The sequence below is a fragment of the Fundulus heteroclitus genome, chromosome 7, assembly GCF_011125445.2.
Source record: "Fundulus heteroclitus isolate FHET01 chromosome 7, MU-UCD_Fhet_4.1, whole genome shotgun sequence".
NCBI classification, from domain to species: Eukaryota; Metazoa; Chordata; class Actinopteri; order Cyprinodontiformes; family Fundulidae; genus Fundulus; species Fundulus heteroclitus.
The window spans coordinates 28,252,907-28,272,827 of record NC_046367.1 but is presented as its reverse complement, the minus strand read 5'-3'; the positions used below and the strand labels follow the sequence as shown (position 1 = coordinate 28,272,827).

Genomic DNA, 19,921 nt, shown 5'->3' with positions numbered 1-19,921 from the left:
AGAAAGAAATCTCTCAAGCAATGTTCAACATTAGAAACACAGATTATCCAGTTAAAAGATGTTGTTTCTGACCTCTTCACACATTTCTACTTTTTTCCTTTTCTTTTCCCTTAATTCCTCCTCTTCATCATCATCTTCTCCTCGGTCTTCGCTGTCTTCATCCTGGTCCTCATCTTCCTCACTGTCTCTGTTTTTCCTCTTACTTTTCTTCTGGACCATTAAGCCGCCAAAGGTATGGTTCTCTTCTCTTACGTCGCTGTATGTTTTCTTAATGGTCTTTGCGTGGACGTTCCTCAGTCTGCAGAAACAAAAACGTTGTGAAAATTGATTCAAATCCAAAATCCACACATATAAAATTCCAAATACACCTCAGATGGCTCATATACTCACTTCCGCAGCTTGCCCTCCAAAATCCACTTATCCTTCCTCAGGTTGGTCATGTAATCTATGTTTTTGTCGATCTCGCTGAAAAACATCAGGCAAAACTTTTTGATTTTACATTAGTTGACGAGTTAGTTCACTGAATAGCAGAGCCAAAGCAAAAAGGGAACTAAAGCAAGTCAAATTTTCTTGAAATTATTGCATCTCTCCTTGATTTGAGCTGGTAAATAAGATTATCTGACAATGGAATTAGTATTTTGAACCTTAAAATAAGAAAATTAGATATACTGCACTTAAAAAAAAGAGGATGGGACTGAGTAGTTCCTATTTTAAGAGCAATAATATTATTCTATTGGCATATCATTTAAACTTGCCTGCTCAAATCAAGAACAAATACACTAATTTCAAGAAAATTTTACCTATTTTTAGTTCCTTTTTGCAGTGAGTATATTGGGCAGCCATATCACCCAGAGGTTGGATTAATAAATAAAGGGACAAACAGCGTCAAGCAGTGAACCCCTGGTCTGATTCCCAACCATCTGACTGGATTTGAAACACCGGCTGCCTTACATCACATCTTCAAGACCTCTTTCATGTGACTCCTAATAAAGATGTTCAAAAATACAGAAAGATGTGAGGCATTGTAACACATCAAAGACTAAAGATGGTGTGTTTTAAAGAAAGGTGCATGGTCTGATGCAACCTGACGAAAGTCCCCGTCAGGCCAGAATTTGACATTTGTATACATATATTGTTGAACTAAATACAAAATTTTCCAAATAATTAAGCTATTTCTTCCACTGTGAGGGACAAGTTAACTTAAATCTTCAGTTTTATTGTGACTTCCCCAAAGTGTCGTTTTCAGCACACAGTTTTTCTTGTCTTAATGGAGAGAGAGTGTTCCTGCATTGTTTCCTTTTTTACTGTAGAAACATTTGGCAGCTCATTTTTAGGACAATATACTTGTTGTTTAAGCTCTTAAAGATGATGTTTTGTTTTCTATTCCTATATATTTTTTTGTGAAACTCTAAAGGTCAATGTGGTTAAAATACTTTCTGCAGTTCCTGATCAAATATATGCAGACAGCAGAAGTTTTTCGGCTGAAGTTGCTCCTTTCAGCCTAAAAACGCAGGACAGAGTGGGAGTCAAAATGTCAATCAATACCGCACTGGATGATGGTCAAAATACAGAATGTAGACAGTACAGTGCAGAAACCTTGGCCATATGTCGATCATGATCAATAAGACCTTTTGACACAGCGATGTAAATATTGGGGTTATCTGGGCATCTGTACAATAACAACATTTCTATGGAAAGAGTTACACACGTCAGCAAAACCTGAATGTGAAACAGCAACTCTGACAAAGTCTTCTGATTAAATCTTCTGGAGGAGTAGCTGCTAAATCTGCATGTTGCTTTGATAAATCAAAACAAAATGTTACCTGATGACAGCCTTACTGCAGCAGAGCTCGTTAACCAAGAATGCCAGCATAGCGGCCTTCTCTGATGGACTGTGGGCCTGGAACGCCTTCGTTTGGAGGCTGTGGGCCAGAGCGGACACCTCTTTCTGTCCAGAGTGGGCCTCCATATAGATCTGCAGGATCTCAGACACGTTGTCTCGGTTGATCTCCACGTTTGTCAAATGGTACCCCAACAAGGTTTTGCACTGAAAACAAACACAAATATTTGTATCTCTAGCTAAAAGCGACACAAAATGCTAATCCAAAGTTTACATTGACTACAGTGCGGGTTACGGTCCTGATCCAGTTCCTGATTGTCTCAAAACCTGACTCACACAGCTCCTTCAGCTGTGGCAGCGAAAAGGGTGCTTGTGAGAACAGAAGTTCACCTGGTCCTTTCTGTTGCTATCCTCTAACAATGCTAAAAAACAGCCATGGTTTTCGTGGGCAAATCTCATTATCCGTGCGCATAAATATGCTATTTTATCCTCCACAAGCGCCTATATTTCCTCGTGTTTCTGTGTAGCCGATTTGTTTATTCTAGTCAAGTTAGCGTAAATTGGTGGGGTGATTTTATTCTGAAATTCACCAGAACTTTATCCTGTCTAGTGCCTAACATTTCCTGTTTGGCTCGTGAAATTCGAGAGCTTGATCCAGGGACCACTGTGGCATCCGGTCAAACTTCCTTCTTGCAGGGCCGCACTATCTCGTTAACCAGACCCGCAACTGCACATGGCTGATGTGGGTGTACACATCGATTTTTAATTATTTGGGTTCCTTGTGCCGCCAGAACAGTATCTGCACCATATTCAGTGTGAGCCCGGCGTAAAGGGGCAAGAACGATGTGTCCCAATAATTATGTTATTATGACACAGGTTAACTTTCTTCAAAGTCAGTGCTGCTAACTTAAAAAAAAAATCTTCAGTTCCAGTAGACTTTCTTAAAAAGGGTAGGATGTAAAAACACAGCATGAATTAAAGACTTCTCCAAAATGGAAGTAGATATGCCTGATGAATTTGGTTAATCGTGGCTTCAGGTAAAATGTTAATTACAACAATGCGAGGAGTTATCAATACTAATATATCTATTTATATATAAAAATGCAGAGGAAATTAATGCCTCTCACCTTGTGCCCTGCAGGTACACCTGGATCACACACGGCTGCAGACAGCATGCTCACCAGCAGGTCCTGCACCTTCTGCAAACTGCTCCCATTGTTGAGCAACCCATCTTGAAGGCTGCTTATCGTGAGCTGGTTTGGATTTAATCCTAGTTTTAGGGCCGTTCCAAAGTTACGCACAAACTGCAACACCATCAGGCAGTCAGAGAAGGTTTTTCCTGGTAAGATTATTCCAGGTATACAGGATAACTCAGGAAGAGGCTGTGGAGAGAAATAACATTTTTAACAACAGGATCATACTTTTTTTTCCAACTTTATTTATAGAACAGTTTTTTCTGTCATACATAAACCCCAGATACACTGAACCACATAACAAAATTGTATACATATTCACATTTTATAAGAGCCAGCTTCACATCAAGACCCTGCCAACCCACCTCCTCAACCAAAGAGGCCAAATAAACATATAAAGGGACAGAAAGTCATAAAACTATAAGGGTCATACTTATTTTTTTGCTTTACTTTTTATTTAATGTTAAGTGAGGCTAAAAATATGAACACCAATGTGGTTTAAGGTTATAATAAAAGCAGCCACTTGATGGCACTGTTGTGATCTACACCCATTTCCTTTTAAAATCAGCTCAACAGTGGTGTTGTAGCCAATTAATCTAATAATATCACAAAGAGCTGTTCTAATTAAGCATGCAGTTCCAACAATATTACAATGATTATGGCATTTATAAAAGGGTTTGTTTATTTTCTAACAGCGTGTGAATACCTTATGATCTGTTAAACACATGTCTTCTTTTGGCTTCTTTAGCTCCTTTGCTTTCTTCAGCTCCAGTCGTCTAAGCTCCAGTTTATTTTTCTTGTTTAATTGTTTCTCCTGTTTCTTTTCCTTTTTCAGGCGTTCTTTCTGCTGTAACAGACATAATATTTACTATGTCATAATAAAAGCGCTGTAGTGCTGCCATACTTTGTTTTTTAGGTTTAAAAAGGAAAACTAATCTGTTCGATCATTCAAAATACAACTTTACAGCATCTTTTAAGCATTTATTGCTATGATGTTTTTACATTTTGTCACATTATAACTTTAAAGCTAAGTATATATTATTGGAATTTTATTTCATAATTAGACAAATTAGCATCCGAGTATAAAGTGGAAAAAAATAAATACAGTTCTATTTATTTTTTTTATACACAGAAATCATCAAAGTGAGGTGTGGATTTGTATTCAACCCAATAAATAAATTCCACCGGTGCTAAACGTTCTCAGAGATTTGTTAGAGAACATTAGTGGACAAAAATCATTACAAAAACCAGAAAACTGAGCAGACAGGTCCGGGATAAAGTTGTGGAGCAGGTAAAAACAGAGGTGTGAACATCTCACTGATACTTGTTTGATCCATCATCTGAAAAGGCAAAAAGGATGAACAAACTGCAAACCTACAAAGAAATGCCTGTCTACCTAAACTGACTTGCAGAAAAGCAGTTAGGAGGCCCATGATAAGGAGCTGCAGAGATTCACAGCTTAGACAGGACAACCTGTCCAAAGAGTTGTGCACTCCACAAGGAAAACAAAACAAAAGCCAGTGTTGAGAGAAAGCAGTGAGAAGTCCTGCTTAACATTTACCACAAGCCATGTGAAGAGCTTAAAAAATGTAGCAGAATGTTTTTTGGTCAGACGAGACCAAAACTGAATATTGTGGCCTTAGTGTAAAACACTATATGCAGCAGAAAACTAGCACTGCACCTTCAAAATAGCACCTGCACAGTGAAACATGGTGGTGGCAGCATCATACTATGGGGATTTATGCAACAGGGACATGAAAGCTAGTCAAAGTTGATGGGAAGATGGATAGAGCTAAATGCAGAACAACCCAGGAAGAAAACCCGAAACTTCAGACTACGGCTGAAGGTCATCTATCAGCAAGACAACAACTTTAAACATGCATCCACAGCTTCACTAGAATGTTAAAACCGAATATCTTCGGTGATAGAATGGCTCGATCAAAGTTCTACCCTATATCCCAACACGAGTCTGCAGCATATATTGAAGATTGCTGTTCACACGTTATCCATACAATCTGACAGCTTGAGCTTTTTGCCAAGTGTAAGAGGAAGAATGAATATGCAGGACTGGTTGGGGTACACCCTAAAAGACTTGCAGCTGTAACTGCAGCAAAAAAGCTGGTTCTACAAAGTATTGACTGAGGGGTGCTGAATATGTACAGGACTGTCTCAGAAAATTAGAATATTGTGATAAAGTTCTTTATTTTCTGTAATGCAATTAAAAAACAGGAAATGTCATACATTCTGGATTCATTAAAAATCAACTGAAATATCGCAAGCCTTTTATTGTTTTAATATCGCTGATTATGACGTACAGCTGAAGAAAACTCAAAAATCCTATCTCAAAATATTAGAATATTTCCTCAGTAAAAAAAAAAAATTATTACAGCAAAACAAAATCAAACATTTGAAAATGTCCATTAATGCACTCAGTACTTGGTTGGGAATCCTTTTGCACAGATTACTGCATCAATGCGGCGTGGCATGGAGGCAATCAGCCTGTGGCATTGCTGAGGTGTTATGGATGCCCAGGATGCTTCAATAGCGGCCTTTAGCTCATTTGCATTGTTGGGTCTGGTGTCTTTCAGCTTCTTCTTCACAATACCCCACAAATTCTCTATGGGGTTCAGGTCAGGGGAATTGGCAGGCCAATCAAGGACAGTAATGCCATGGCCAGTACACCAGTTACTGTGAGAATCTTATGTCGTCTCTTAACCACTACCATACTTGTGATTTAGTTTACTGAACCAAGCTGAGTGTTTTTCAAGGCTCAGGAAACCCTGCAGTGTTTCGAGTTAATTAGACGATTCAAGTGATTAGTTGAATAGTCTACTAGTATACTTTTTCACCATATTCTTATATTTTGAGATAGGATATTTGGGTTTCTTAAGCTGTAAGCCATAATCAGCGATATTAAAACAATAAAAGGCTTGCGATATTTCAGTTGATTTGTAATGAATCCAGAATGTATGATATTTCATGTTTTTTAATTGCATTACAGAAAATAAAGAACTTTATCACAATATTCTAATTTTCTGAGACAGTCCTGTATGTAAGCCACACTGTTCAGGTTTTTCTTTTTAAATAAAACCAAAACAAAACATAAAAAACATGCTTCTTCCATTTCACAAGTATGTGCTACTTTGCACTGTTCCATCACATAAATTAAAAAAATAAAAAACACACTGAGGTTTGTAACATGCCACAGTGTGTAAAGTGTTCTGCTGTACTATCTGACGAAATGGTTTTGGAAATTAATGATTTAATATGTATGGCTAAAACGGACACTCTGTGCAATGTAACCTCATTCATTACATTTGGTAATAACACCTGTCCTAAGACATTAACAGCAGAAAACTAAATATGGATGCATTTAACGTGATGTCAGCCTACATAAATCAACCTACAAGTAAAACCATAAAAGAGTGGAAGCGGTCCATATGTAACCAGGGGTTCCTCACCTCTGCCTTCCTCCGGGCCTCCACAGCTTTCATGAGTATCATGTGCTGCCTGCGTCTTTCCCTCTCCTACCGGTGAACAGAAATATGGTTTTTATTTTAATTCTGCAACCATATAATTTACAGTAACTCGCGAAGGGTCAATAATGACCAATAAACATCCGTTAGTGAACAATGAATATGGGAAACATTGCTCAAAGTTAGAAGCGACGGCATTTAATTAAAAGCTAAATTTACCAGCTCACACGACGATAAACACTTCCTGGAGAACGTGACGGGAAACATGCACACACAGGAGGCACTGAACAAAACAAAACAGAGACGGTGCCCTCTGTGGTCTCAGCTCTTAAGAGTTGACGTCTGTAATTATTCTTGAGTGCTTGAAAGATTTTTTTACTCATTTTAGAAAGATAATGGATGCATTTCTACAAAGAGAGCAACCGCAGGGACATGTGCAGTGGATTGTTCTGGAAAAGCCATGCAGAGGGATGCTAAAAGTCAGCAACGAGTGCCTCACTTTGCCAGATATAATGACACGAATCATTAATTTAGCACACGGGTGATATGGTGGTGTAAACGTTCAGAACAAAAACATGCCCATACCATATCTAGCCTATACCTCTCCTGCTCCTGGGAGAAAGATTAGGCAACCATTTGGGAAAAAGAAAAATCACACGTAAAACCAAAGCCAGAAATTTCAAATAAAGAATGGAGCTTTAATACGTTTAAAATATAGCAGGAGAACATTATTTCAGTGATTTGTTTTGGCGCAAAATGAATAACTAAATAAATAAAAATAATACCTGGTGCTTCTGTATGACAGATTGAAGTTTACGGATCTCCCTCTCCTTCAAAACAAAAATGATTCAATTAGAAACCCAAAAAATAAGCACATAAGTGACCATAATTAAACATCACGCAGAGAAGACAAGCTCAGTTCATTGTACTGAACAATATTCTAACTAAACTTCAACCCCGTAAAGATCAGTGACTGATGAAATGTGCAAACACATTTTCAGTAACAAATGTAAACAAAGAAATTAGGTTATCTCGCGTCTTTTATAATTACAATAGATTCCGAGGCAATCAAGAACTTCGGCACTGATGAGCTAGAAAACATCAATCTTAGAGAGATGAGGCTTCCAGAATGTAACGTACGCTGAGAAAGAGAAAGGACTAATGGGTGAAAACATGTGGTAAACCAACCGAGCGTTGCTCATTAAGTTCATCTCACCTTGCTTCTTTTCTCGGCTTCCAGCATTTTCACATTGGCTGCAGCTTCTTTTTTCTTTCTCTTCTCCTGTGCGCAAAGAAACGCACAGGGGAGGTCACAATCATCCGAGCGAGGCCCCTTAAATGCCATTTAAAGTTCCAGGTCATTTAGAAACCAAATTAAAAAAAACAACAGCAAAGATTGCCAGGATTTTAGACACCTTGAGATGCTGCTAGATCACAGCAAGTTTGGAAAAGCTCCTTTTAGTGTAAAAGTAAGAATAACACACTTGTCCCTCAGCTCTGAACCCTCAAGTTATTTGCGCTTTGCAGTCACTATTGTATGATTGCCCTATGATCTGATTTTTGTTAAACTACCAATCATTAAACACAAAGACTGCACTTCTCTTTGAAAGCATCACATTCTGTAGCCTAATAACCCCATAATGTCTCAGCAAATTAGTTAGTTAATATAAGCAGTTTTGAGGTGTAGAGGGCTTCTTCTTCTTCTGTTGCTGTTCCGTGTAGCATGCAGTGCATATGTAATGTAGGCTTTCAGCTTGATGTGAGCATGGTTAAGTTTTAGCCTACTTCAAATTATCCTATGATCAAGCTAGGTGCACAAAAGCTGAGAACCATCATGGAACTCCGGTGCTTGAATACGTAAAAAGGAAGTTCTTTTGCATATTTAATGCACCCAGGAGAACAATCCAAGAACCTCTTGGCCAGCTTGGAATGTCACAGAGCAGCCTTGGTTTGAAAGTTTGAAAGGAGCCAAACTGAAACACTCAAATCAAACCACTAGCAGTGTTTACACAGACATAATTATTTATCTTACAGAGGTAAAAAAGGGGGGAAAAAAAACAACAGGATTCATTGAGTGTAACCTAAACAAGGTTTCTATCAGTGATTTCAGCTCTAATGAAATCCCGTTTCTTACCAAGCGCGTCAGCGGAAATTAGATTTATAAAGGCTAAAGAAAAACAGGGCCTTTATTAGTGAGGGAGTGTAAAACAGATGTATTACACGTTGCCGTGAAAACACTGCTCACCCTCTTAATTAATGAGCTACTGTATTTTTCATTAAGCTCCAGCACGTATGGGGAGACTTTCACATCTAATGGCACTTTTGCAAAGAAGCAATTAAGTATTAGTTATTTTGTTTTTTTTTTTAATCCAAAGCAGCGAGGAGGTGTTAAAACCTTCAGGACAAACCTCAAGAACTCGCTGTGCACGGAGCTCTTTCTCCATACGAATGTGCTGAATCCGCTTAAGCTTCTCCTGGAGAAAGGATGAGGGCAAGATCAAATGAATTTACTGTTACGTCATGCACGGTAGAAAGCGGTAAAGGGGGAGCAGAATGGGAGATAAAGGCGTTCAGTGGGTCTATGCAAATGTAGAAAGTGCAGGATTTTAAATAAGTGCTTTTAAAAGAGCTCTGTGACCTCCAATAACAGAAACTTTCAATGTGAATATGGTAGACGCCCAAAACAAGAATAAACATACTTGTTGTTTAAGAAACTTTCTCTCCTCTCTTTTTTTCCGCCTCTCTTCAGCAGCCATTATTGCTGGAAGTACAAAAGGAGACATTCTGAACACAGCTTCTTATCTGGTACAGAGGGGAGTCTGATTAGACAGCAGCCGTTTACCTTGTTGCTTTTTTGCCTCCTTCGTGGCTTGTGCAAAAGCCTGTTTTTCTAGTTTCCTCATCATTTTTATCTGAGCTGCCTGTCGAGCCATTTCTGTGACATGACAAAATGAGAAATATGACATGAAATATGACATCACAGATTATAGAGAGAAAATTAGCGGCAACTGATTTATTTTTTTTGTACTTTTGCAAATTATGAGTATTGTTACATTTTTTGTAAAATGTACAAAATGTTTGACCAAATCTAAGAAACTGCAGACAGCTAAAGATGCATTAGCATTCAAAAGACATCCAATAAATGCTTTGAGCTATGATTTTGAACTTGAAAGATGAAATTTCAAAATCTGTCTTTTAAAAGATGATTTGGATAATCAATATAGTAATTCACATGGGTAAAAATATTCAGACTTCTAACTTTAAGATTTGTGGATTAAAGCCAAGTGGTAAACAAGGATTAAAATAAAACAAAATGTTTTAAGACTAAGTTCCTGTGGATCAATTCAAACTGAACAGTGATTTCTAAATCTGATTTGGGGGTTTCTAAAGCGGTTCTTAAAGGGTTTGGAAATATGAAACAAATTAAATAGGCAAAAGTCATAATAATTCACATCTGTCAAAAAAATAAATTATGAACAGTATAAGGATGCATTTCTAGATTCAAATGACATAACTTCTGGATAAAATCTGTTTTTAGAACAACACTAAAAATTGATGGAGCAACAGTAATAAAACATTCAGTGAATGCTGTAATTAAAAGTGAGAAATGTGTCAAACATCAAGTCAGAAAACAGAAACCTAAGATATTTACAGCAGATCAATAAGAAAATTGTTCTGCATTGCTTAAGAACAAAGTTTTTGTGCCCAGGCTGACTGACTATACAGCTTAAGGTTATTTTTTCCATTCAGCCTTGCATATGTTTGGAGTCTTCAGCTACAACGATAAAAGTGAGGCTGTAGCCAGATGCTACAAACATCTGGGCAGGGTTTCTTCCCATATAAAGAGAGGGTCACCGTAAAAAGGTGAAAAGCCACTGCTCTGGTTGAATGTGAATGTTGTATTTGAATCGATATCAAATGGACTAAAGCTACATAAATTTGCACAGCAAATAACAGGTATCTATTGATAAACAGAGCGATGTGGGACACATGTTTTAGTTAAACAAGATGTATGCTATAGAGGGCAAAAGGGCAGAATATAGAAATATCTTAGGAATAGCTAAGATATTTGCATTTTAAGACAATTACCAACTAAATAAAAATAAGCAAATACGGGACATTTGCTTATATTTGTGTATTTCTGTGACACAAACTAACCTCGTGCCTGCAGTTTACGCGTTAACTTTGCATCAGTGGCATCCTGGAGGTTAGCTTGACCACAATTTACAGGAGGATGGTATGTGGCTTCAGTAGATTTTGCTTGCCGGCTGCGCCTTCCATCCATTGCTATAATACAAGGAGCAATGTCCTCCTCAGCCATCAGGAACCACTGGACACCCTGACAAAAGATTGGGAAGGTAAGAGATAGCAAACAAGCATAAGGGTAAAATGTCCTTCACTCTTACAGTGTAGATTTAACAGTGTTTTGCAGTTGGCATTTTTAGTTCCAGCACCCATGGAGACTCATCTGCAGTCAGCAGCTTTCTTACACTCCTGGTGGGAATGAAACACGTATGCTTTTTTTCCAGGGACTTTTTACAACACAATGAAATTATCATACAACATACAACTAGAAGGATTTTGCACAACTTAAAATTTGGGTGAATTAATAAATAAAAGATCTACTCAAATGGGGCGTGCTCTGATGGTGGAGGGGTAGTGAGCATGACCCATATACGGAGGCCTTAGTTCTCGACGTGGCTGAGCCGGGTTCGATTGCCACATGTCTTCATCCCTCTCTCAAACCCCTTTCCTGTCAGTCTACTGTATGGAAAATGAGGCACTAGTGCTGTAAAAACCCAGGGGGAAAAAAAGAGTAAAGAAAAAGAATTGGGCTCAAATGTATACCTGGATTCAGACAAATTTTTCAATAAGTGGGGCTAAAGTTTGTATAGTTGTTTTTCTCCCATTTTAAAACTGCTGTAAAAACCCAGGGGGAAAAAAAGAGTAAAGAAAAAGAATTGGGCACAAATGTATACATGGATTCAGACAAATCTTTCAATAAGTGGGGCTAAAGTTTGTATAGTTTTTTTCTCCCATTTTAAAACTCATATCCAATTTGTAGTTGCCCACATAAACAAGCCAAGAGCCTTTTAATAGTCAGACCATCCATCCATCCATCCATTAGAGCTGTACGAGTTGGCCAAAAATCAAAACTGTGATACATTTCAACCATAATTGAAACGGAAATAAACATAAGTGGGCTGCAACAACCTCTCATGTCCTCCTCAGCAGTTCTGTGAGGCTAGTGATCTGGTCAGGGCTCTACAGCCGGGGGGGAAATGTGACATGTATGGGTTTTAACATTAGATTATGTTGTTTAGACAACTACCAAAACTGTAACCCAAAATTACCCATACCCCTGGCAGATTTTGTTTCAAAGTAATCTTTTAATATAACCAACATCCCAACTTGAATCTAATAGATTTGAGGTGAGAGATAAAGATTAGGGTGATGGCAAGGAGGCTTTCCAACCTCAAAGACTTGGAGTTCATCACCAAAGATAAAGCAAAAAGCTGGTCTGCAGTGATAGAAATGGGTTTAATTACTGTAATGCCATTAAATATTAAATAGAGAATGGTCTAAGATTTTTTTTCTTTTTTTTTCAACAAAATGTGTAAAAAGAAAAAAATCTAAACTGATACTCCTTTGCATCTTTTTATTATCTTTTTATTATCTTTTAAGAAATGTCTGATGAAAAGAATATGAATCTAAATCTGCCAGTGGTATGAATAATCTTAATCTTTACTGTACTTATAATTCAGACAATAAATATAGCTTCGAGACAAAGAAAACCTTTACCTTTGGTCCTTCTCTGCCTTCATAGAAGTTACCAACTTTGATTTTTGTGCTAAAGCTGAAGTTGTCCCGTGAAATATCTGTTATTCCATGCCTGACCAAGTACTGCGGAGAACAGGATAATACAAACTAATTATTCAACCCAGCAATAAATGATCATCAATAGCAGCATGGGGCTCAGTTACTTAAAGCTCTAAATTAGAAAAGTACAGCGAAGGTACACATCGTTGATTTACCTTCACTACATCAGGATACTGACGCAGCTTCTTTCCGCATGGAGCAAAGTAAGCCACCTCCCCTTGGAGGCGACCTGCAACACACCTCATCCGGGTCTCTCTCTGCCATCTAAATAGAAAAATCAAGTACAAAACAAGAACAGAATAAATATTTGTAAATATTTTCCACGTACTGTGATCAGACTCCTAAATGGTCAATGCCAGGAAGCAAATCCCTCCAGTTCCCATTTCCCCTGCTGTAGACGGGCTACAGCAGCAATGTTAAAAAAATGTTGCCACATGTAATAAAATCTTTAAGCTCAAAGTACGCGCAAGCCACAAAAAGTTGTTAAAAAACAACTTTTTATTTATGTAATTATGTAAATATTTTATTTATGCAAAAAGTCCTGTTCAGGTCCTGCTCCTGTTTAATTGTTTTTAAAAACTGCAATGCTAAACGCGCTACACTGAAAAATTGAACAAGCAAATAAAATAATATTTGTTGAAACCTGTTCTTGGTGTTAAATTATGAAATCTTCAATCAACTAGAGTTTAAAATTAGTTTTGAAATCATTTTAATATAAACACAGGAAAGGATTTCATAATATGTGGATGTACATCAGAAAATACTCTTTGTAGAATAACTAGGCAACTGCGAGAAGGCCAGTTTTTTCTTAAAAACCGACTTCAACATCAACAGTCTAGCAAATGAACTCAAGAACAAATTTTAGACAAAAGCTTGGCTACAATGTCTCACCCAAACTTCAGAGGTATTTGCAGAATTCTCTCATCTGTGGCTCTCCTTCGCTTCTTCGAACCTGATAAACAGAGAACAGGGAGAAAAATAAAGAAAATCTGTCCCTTTCTCACTTCCCAGATAGACTAATGTGTTTAATATGGAGGATACAGTTTGTTTCTTAACATTAACAATCACTGAAAATAGTTTAAGCTAAGAAGATATTATACACACATACACGTTATTTTTATGTGGCATCACAGTGCAATCATGCATTTAGACTGATCAAAGTGAAAGAAAAAATCTATAAACAATCTACATCTACACAAAATTGATTGAAGGATTTTAGAGTGAACTTTACAAATACATTTTAAAAATAGCTGACATATGCAGGCTTTCAGAAAAGTTCAGTCCCAGATACAATATGTTCGAGTTTGATTTAAAGACATCAGAGATAGTTTTTAGAGCACATATACAGTTCTATGTAGATTTTAATAAGGGGACCTAAAATGTGGCAAAGGTAAAGTGTTACTAAATCAAAATAGATTGAGTACCATAAAGAGCAAAAAGGTTTCTTGCAGCACGCTCATTTTGTTCAGCTTTTATTAATGAATAAACAGAACATTTGGGATTTTTTGTTATTTAAGTAAATAAATCATAAAATCCCTAAGAAAATTTGTGAAGACAGACCAACTTTGGGAGGATCTTATATTTGTGATTTAACTGTTCAATTGAAATGTTATGATACGAGTGTTGGGGATTTATTGCATCTGTGAGAGAAGAGATTTGTTACCCGGTGCTGCTGAAAATGTTACAGAAGATGGAGGAAGGGTGCCATGCTGCTCGAGGACATTTGTGCTGGGTAGAGCTGAAGGCTTTGCAAGGTGACGGTCGGATGAAAAGTTCAGGAAGGAGAGCGATTCTTCAGCTGCTTTCGGAGCACTCATGCCTGCATCCCTACGTGCTTCTGCCTTAAAGCACTCCCTCCTATGATTCCCAGCAACTTCACTCTCAGGGTTGCTCTCAGAGTCTGAGGAGAATTGCAGACAGACAGAAGGCTCAGTTTATTCATGTCACATGTTTAAACCACGTTTCAGAAGGAATATTTTCATTCTGATGGATCTCAGCTCCTTCCAGTAACACGTCTACTGCGTCTTTATACAATCAGAAAAAAACTTTTACATTTAATCTAACCTGAAAGGCTACTGCCTGAATCATCATCCGCGCTACTCTCTTCATCCTCATCGTCTCCTGAAGAGTCCTCTAAAGCTTTGCTGCTGTGGGACTCGTACCCACTGCTTCTGCTCAAGTCTACAGGTTTTTGGCATGAGCTGGCTTTTGCCGGCCTCCATCCTCCACGTGGAACCGAACCAGCCTTCGTTAACCCCGGAACAAGTCCCGGGGCAGAGGATTCAGGCGGCGAAGCAAATGTGTCCGAGGACTCATTGGTGCCAGTGCTCAGGTCGATGGGTGTGAGGTAGGGAGGGCAAGTAGCTGCCAAGAGTGGCCTGCTGTTTGGAGAGTTGGCCCGGCGGCAGGGTTTGGTTATGAGGGCCAGAGGCACGTCCTGACCTGCAGCGCTCATCGCTCTGTTAGGGTGGGGGTTCAGGAGCAGCTCTGGGTCACTGTCAGTAAAAAAAATGCAGAACAAAAATCAGTGAACATCTGCAATGAATAACTAAGATTTTAACAATAATTTACATAAATATTAACAATCATGGAACTTTTGTAACATTTGGCCAAATTTCATCCAACGATCAGCTGTTGCTCACTGTTCCTTTTGACCGCCTTGTGCGTGGATTTTTTTACAAAGAGACTGGAAGTTGACTGAGTTTCCATCCTTAAATGCTTTTAAGTTGAAGGTGAAAGAATTTCGTCTCAATTATCAATTATCTGTAATTTTTTTACTTGATGTTTTTTTATGTACCTGTCTTATAATTTAATGTATCTCAGTACAATATGTAACTTTGCTGCCTCTTGGCCAGGACTCCCTTGAAAAAGAGGTTTTTAATCTCTTAAAAAAAATAAAAATAAAATCCACAAACGTCCACATCTTTTATCAGGTTTTTATGTGATAAATCAACACAAAGTAGTTCAAAATAATGACACTGAAAGAAAACATTTTTAATGAATAAAAAGAGTTATCTTAGATAAAACATTTTTTGAAGTTTTATCTAAGACTAACTGAATAGTGTAGATTCGTGGTCTGTAAATATGGACAGGGAGATAAATTGGTTTTTTTTCCTCACCAAATTTGTCTCCTGGGTTGCGCGGAGGAAGCCTTTTTCACAGAATCCAACAGAAGAACAGCCATTAGAAACAAAAAGAAACAACAATAACTATAAATCACTGTCACTCAAATGATATTGCTGTGGGTTGTAAATGAAGGTGTAATAAAGGGAAAAAAACAACAACAAAGCAAAGCAGGCTAGAGCCTGTCAAATAGTGAACAATGAAAAATAGGTCAAATTTGCTTGGCTCCCTGCCACTGTGAGGCTGTGATGTTTTATGTGTTGCTATTGTCAAACTTTGGCAATCAAAAGCCTGACAACCATCACATGGATTAAAACTCTCCTGGTACACAATCCTCTATTATCCCTTCTTCTTACAACGGTAACAACAACAGCGCCCTGTAAAAGAGATTTATTCTCCAAAATAACAAAACAACTCAGAGCAGAAGAGAGCTAATTGCTGATGGGTTTTGTGATGTTAATCTTGCAGAAACCAAACATGGTAATTTCTAGTCCTAAAGTGTTCAGATCCGCCTGAAGAATAATAAAGTCCCTGATAGCAGCAATGGGATCAATAGAGTGAACAAACTGTTTAAATTTATTTTAAAAGTGTAAAAAAAAAAAAAAAAAAAAAAAGTGAGGTGAGTAAAATTTGGTCGAGGCATTTTTTCCTTTTACTGGTACAGTTTCCTTTTTGTGTTTTATATAATCAACCAAATTTCCATATTAGATAAAAGGTGATAAGATGATTCGGTATAATATATAGCTTCTAATTGATGGCTTGCGAAGGAGCAAAAAAAATTAAAAAATTTAAACTATCCAAACCACGTGAACCTATGTGAAACATAATAGTTAATCATGGTGGAGGTGGTCTGTCTCAGCCTGAACTAGGAAAACTGATTCATGCCTTTATTTCCATTGTAATGAACTCCTCCCTGGAACATCAACACTCGGAATCAAGTCCCATCCTAAAAACCTTTCACTGGCTTCCATTTAAACAGAGAATTGGTTTTATAATGATGCGGATTGTTTTTAAAGCTTCAAATGGCCTGGCCTCTTATGTTTCTGAGATTCTCATAGATTATATCCTGACAGACCTTTAAGGTCTTGAAGTAAATCTTGTTATACTCAGAATCAGTTCTGTTATTTTAGTCTTCACGGTCCTGTCCTTTGGAAGTCTTTTTCTCAACACCTCAGATCAGTTTCTACAGTGTTCAGCTTTAAAAGCAAACTCAAAACACATTTATTCTCTCAAGCTTTTGGTTAAGCTTATGTATTTGGTTTTGGATATTTTTATCCTCTTTATTATTCAACTATTTTTACTTAATTTATTTCCTAATTTTATGAGATCATAATTATGAACGCTGTCTTATTGAATTTCCCTTTGGGACCAGTAAAGTATATGTGAATTTAATCTATATGTACTTGCTTTTAGTTTGCTTGAATTGCTGTTTTAATACGTCATATTGGTTGTTTAAATTTTGTGTCCTTCCTAAGATGTTGAGTTTATAAGTATATTTTTGGTGGGAGTGGTGGCCTAGTGGTCAGGGAGCTGAATGTTTTGCATCTTGGACAGGCTGAAAAAGTTGCCAGTTCAACACACGAACACCCAACTTACGGTCAAGGCTCTCAATCAAATTCAAGTCTGAACTTTGACTAGGCCACTCCAAAACTTAATTGTCTTACAGTAGAATATGAGTGGAATAAGGAAAATCACTTTAAAGCATCGTATCCTTAAGCTGCTGCAAACTCGCCCCAAGGCAGGTATGACCTGTAGGTGGACAGCATCAAATGTCCCATGGCAAATGGTTTGTTTTAGTAAAAGAGTGAAATGATGAAGGGCAAATAGAACGTAAAAAAAATGAACGTAAAAAACATAAAAACAGAGAAAAATTAATAAAACAAATCTAGAACTTACCTTTTTCATTCTTTTCGGGTGTGACGAGCCTTCGTATGGAGAGTTTTTATTTCTCTCATTATTGCGGTCATCATTTGAGGGCCGTTTCGAGGTTGAGAGAGTAGGTGGCCTGATTATGAGAGGTTTTAGCAAACCAGCACACAGATGTTCAGAAAAGGAACTCTGGTTGGGAGATGATGAGGGAATTTGGTGCTTTGGGTTTGGGACGGGGTTAGAGTGCGAGGGTCGAGCCTTGCCGTGGGACTGTGTTAAAGAAACGCTGTCGATAGCCGGTCTAGTGGGATGTATGACACTGGTATGCTGCTTGCTCCTCTCCTCTGCAGTCCTGGCAGTGTGGAAAAACAGTGCTGTGCAAGTAGGCAGACCAGCAGGATGAGCATGGGACTGAAGCCGATCGGCGGAAGTCACAGGAAGACTGCGACAAAAACTCTCTTGACAAGCATTTCCTTCTCCTGCTAAAGGTCCCTTCTCTTTACTCTCAGAAGTGTTGTGCATCAGATGCTGAGTGGGAGGAAAACAAGAAAAAAAAGACAGAATGTCATGTCGGCTACTGCTGAGAGATTCATACACTAGCAGTTCCGTCATCTAACACATGCTCTCAGCTTTCCACCCACCAACTGAGCATGACTGTTGACAATCCAGAGCAGAAATTATCATATACACTTTACAAAGGTTTGTACCTTCGCTCCAGCTATATTCAGAAAATAAATACAGTGCCTTGCAAAGGTATTCTGAAGTAATAATTTTTCCTATTACAAACCTTAATGCATAATATCATTGGGTCTTTGTACGATAATGAGCCCAAATTTGATTGAGGAAGTTGAGCAATGGACACATCTGAGAAATACAGGTTGTCGTCTCTTCATTGCTGGAGTTGGTTGAAGCCTGATTATAGCATTATTATGTGTAAAAATGGCCTTGTCAAAGTTAAAGACTTTGACTAGGCCATTTTTTTGCCCCAATCTAACTGAACTTCAGCATTTCTATAAATAAGAATGGGCAAGACGTCTGTGTCTTGGCCTGCAACCCTGGTAGAAACATGCTTATAAAGACTTGCAGTGTTATTGTACAACATTTTAACTCAAAAGGCAACACTGTTCAGATTTATATTTTGAACCATTTTAAAAACCATGTATCATTTTCGTTATGCTTCCCAACGATGAACTACTTTCTGTTGGTCTATCACACGAGATCCCAATTAAATAGAAAGTCACTTTGTATGGAACACTTTGCAGCAAACTGTCACTGAGCAAGGTGTCTAGTTTGCACAAAAAGATTACAGTTACACTGACTTTCTTTTTAACAGGAACCTCATTTTCAGAATCTGAGTCGTCGCTGCCGCTGCTTAGATCCTCATCATCTTTCTCCATATTGTCAGAATCACTGCTGGTTTCTTCGCTGGAGCTCTCTGACAGGGATCCCGATAGGCAGCCATTCAGCTTGGGTGTCTCTGGCTGACTTTTCTTATGATCCTGAATGAAAATTAAATACGATTGGAAAAACATTACATAATAAAAAAAGAGGAAAAAAAAGGAAAAATGAGCTTGACTTAATACAAACCTTTTCCTTTCCTGTCAGAATGGTATTCTGGTGTTGCACAAACTCACAGAGGTTCTGCTGACTCCAACTTGAGTTGGTTGGGGTTTTCTCCTTTTCTTTAGCGCATAATGGACTGATGTTCAAGCTCCTATTTGGGAAGGAGCTGCCCCATCCGTTCCCTCCTGCACAGACTAGCATTTTAATCGACTTAAGAGGAACAGGGCGTGCAATGTGAACCCAACACAATGACCCCCCCCAGCAGCAACACTTAACTTAGTGTTAAACTTAAAACATCTCTTTGCTGTTTAGGTTTCATTTACATTTCAGTATTGCTTGATGTGGGATGACATACTTATGAAATGACTGTTTTCTTATGTTAGAGACCTTTATTTACCTGAAGAGCAAAGTTGTGAATCAGCAGGACTATGGTTATTGAAGGCTGGTGCAAACAAGGGATGCAGACCCAGAAGAGGGTTAAAGAGGGCTGCTGCTCGTCTGTTATCCATCTCTGCAGGCCGCCACAGCTCTGATTAGACACGACAGATTGTCATACATAAAGGCTAAATATGCATCTATTCTGTCAAACAGAAAACGATGACTTGAAGGAGTATGACTTAATTTAAAATGAGTAATACCAAATATTACTCCATAAAAAATTTTTTTTTTTAGGTTTTCTATCAAGTTTACCAATGAAGCCACATCATATATGTTTGTTTAGAATAATTTTTTAAATAATATGAAACAACTGTATTTTTCTACAAAGTCATCATACCATGAGAATCATATTCATATTTAACCATCATCAATAAAAAATATTATTTTCCATTACTCAAAGCCTTACACATCCTTACCTGGAAATGCTTTGAATTGGCTGTGTGCTGGTAACGCAGATAAACCCAGTTCACCTGTCTGGTACGTCTGACCTAAAAAAAAAAAAAAAAAAAAGCAAAAACCACAGTCTTAAAATACAAAAA

At 37.9% G+C, this 19,921-nt stretch overlaps 1 protein-coding gene across 1 annotated transcript in view; it reads right to left on the bottom strand.

Annotated features, from left to right (window-relative positions):
* Positions 1-90: 90 nt before the first annotated feature.
* The window catches only part of LOC105934178 (bromodomain adjacent to zinc finger domain protein 2B), a gene marked incomplete at its 3' end in the record, with an annotated part of 38,025 nt that continues 18,194 nt past the window's right edge, over positions 91-19,921 (bottom strand). The window contains 24 exon segments of the mRNA XM_036139415.1: positions 91-298; positions 391-465; positions 1,824-2,047; positions 2,968-3,222; positions 3,740-3,880; positions 6,495-6,560; positions 7,095-7,121; positions 7,295-7,339; positions 7,726-7,791; positions 8,918-8,983; positions 9,209-9,270; positions 9,352-9,444; positions 10,668-10,848; positions 12,312-12,413; positions 12,545-12,653; positions 13,281-13,341; positions 14,053-14,289; positions 14,454-14,884; positions 15,509-15,540; positions 17,409-17,909; positions 18,701-18,880; positions 18,969-19,138; positions 19,342-19,473; positions 19,799-19,870. Of these exon segments, the coding sequence (XP_035995308.1) occupies positions 91-298; positions 391-465; positions 1,824-2,047; positions 2,968-3,222; positions 3,740-3,880; positions 6,495-6,560; positions 7,095-7,121; positions 7,295-7,339; positions 7,726-7,791; positions 8,918-8,983; positions 9,209-9,270; positions 9,352-9,444; positions 10,668-10,848; positions 12,312-12,413; positions 12,545-12,653; positions 13,281-13,341; positions 14,053-14,289; positions 14,454-14,884; positions 15,509-15,540; positions 17,409-17,909; positions 18,701-18,880; positions 18,969-19,138; positions 19,342-19,473; positions 19,799-19,870 (3,536 nt within the window).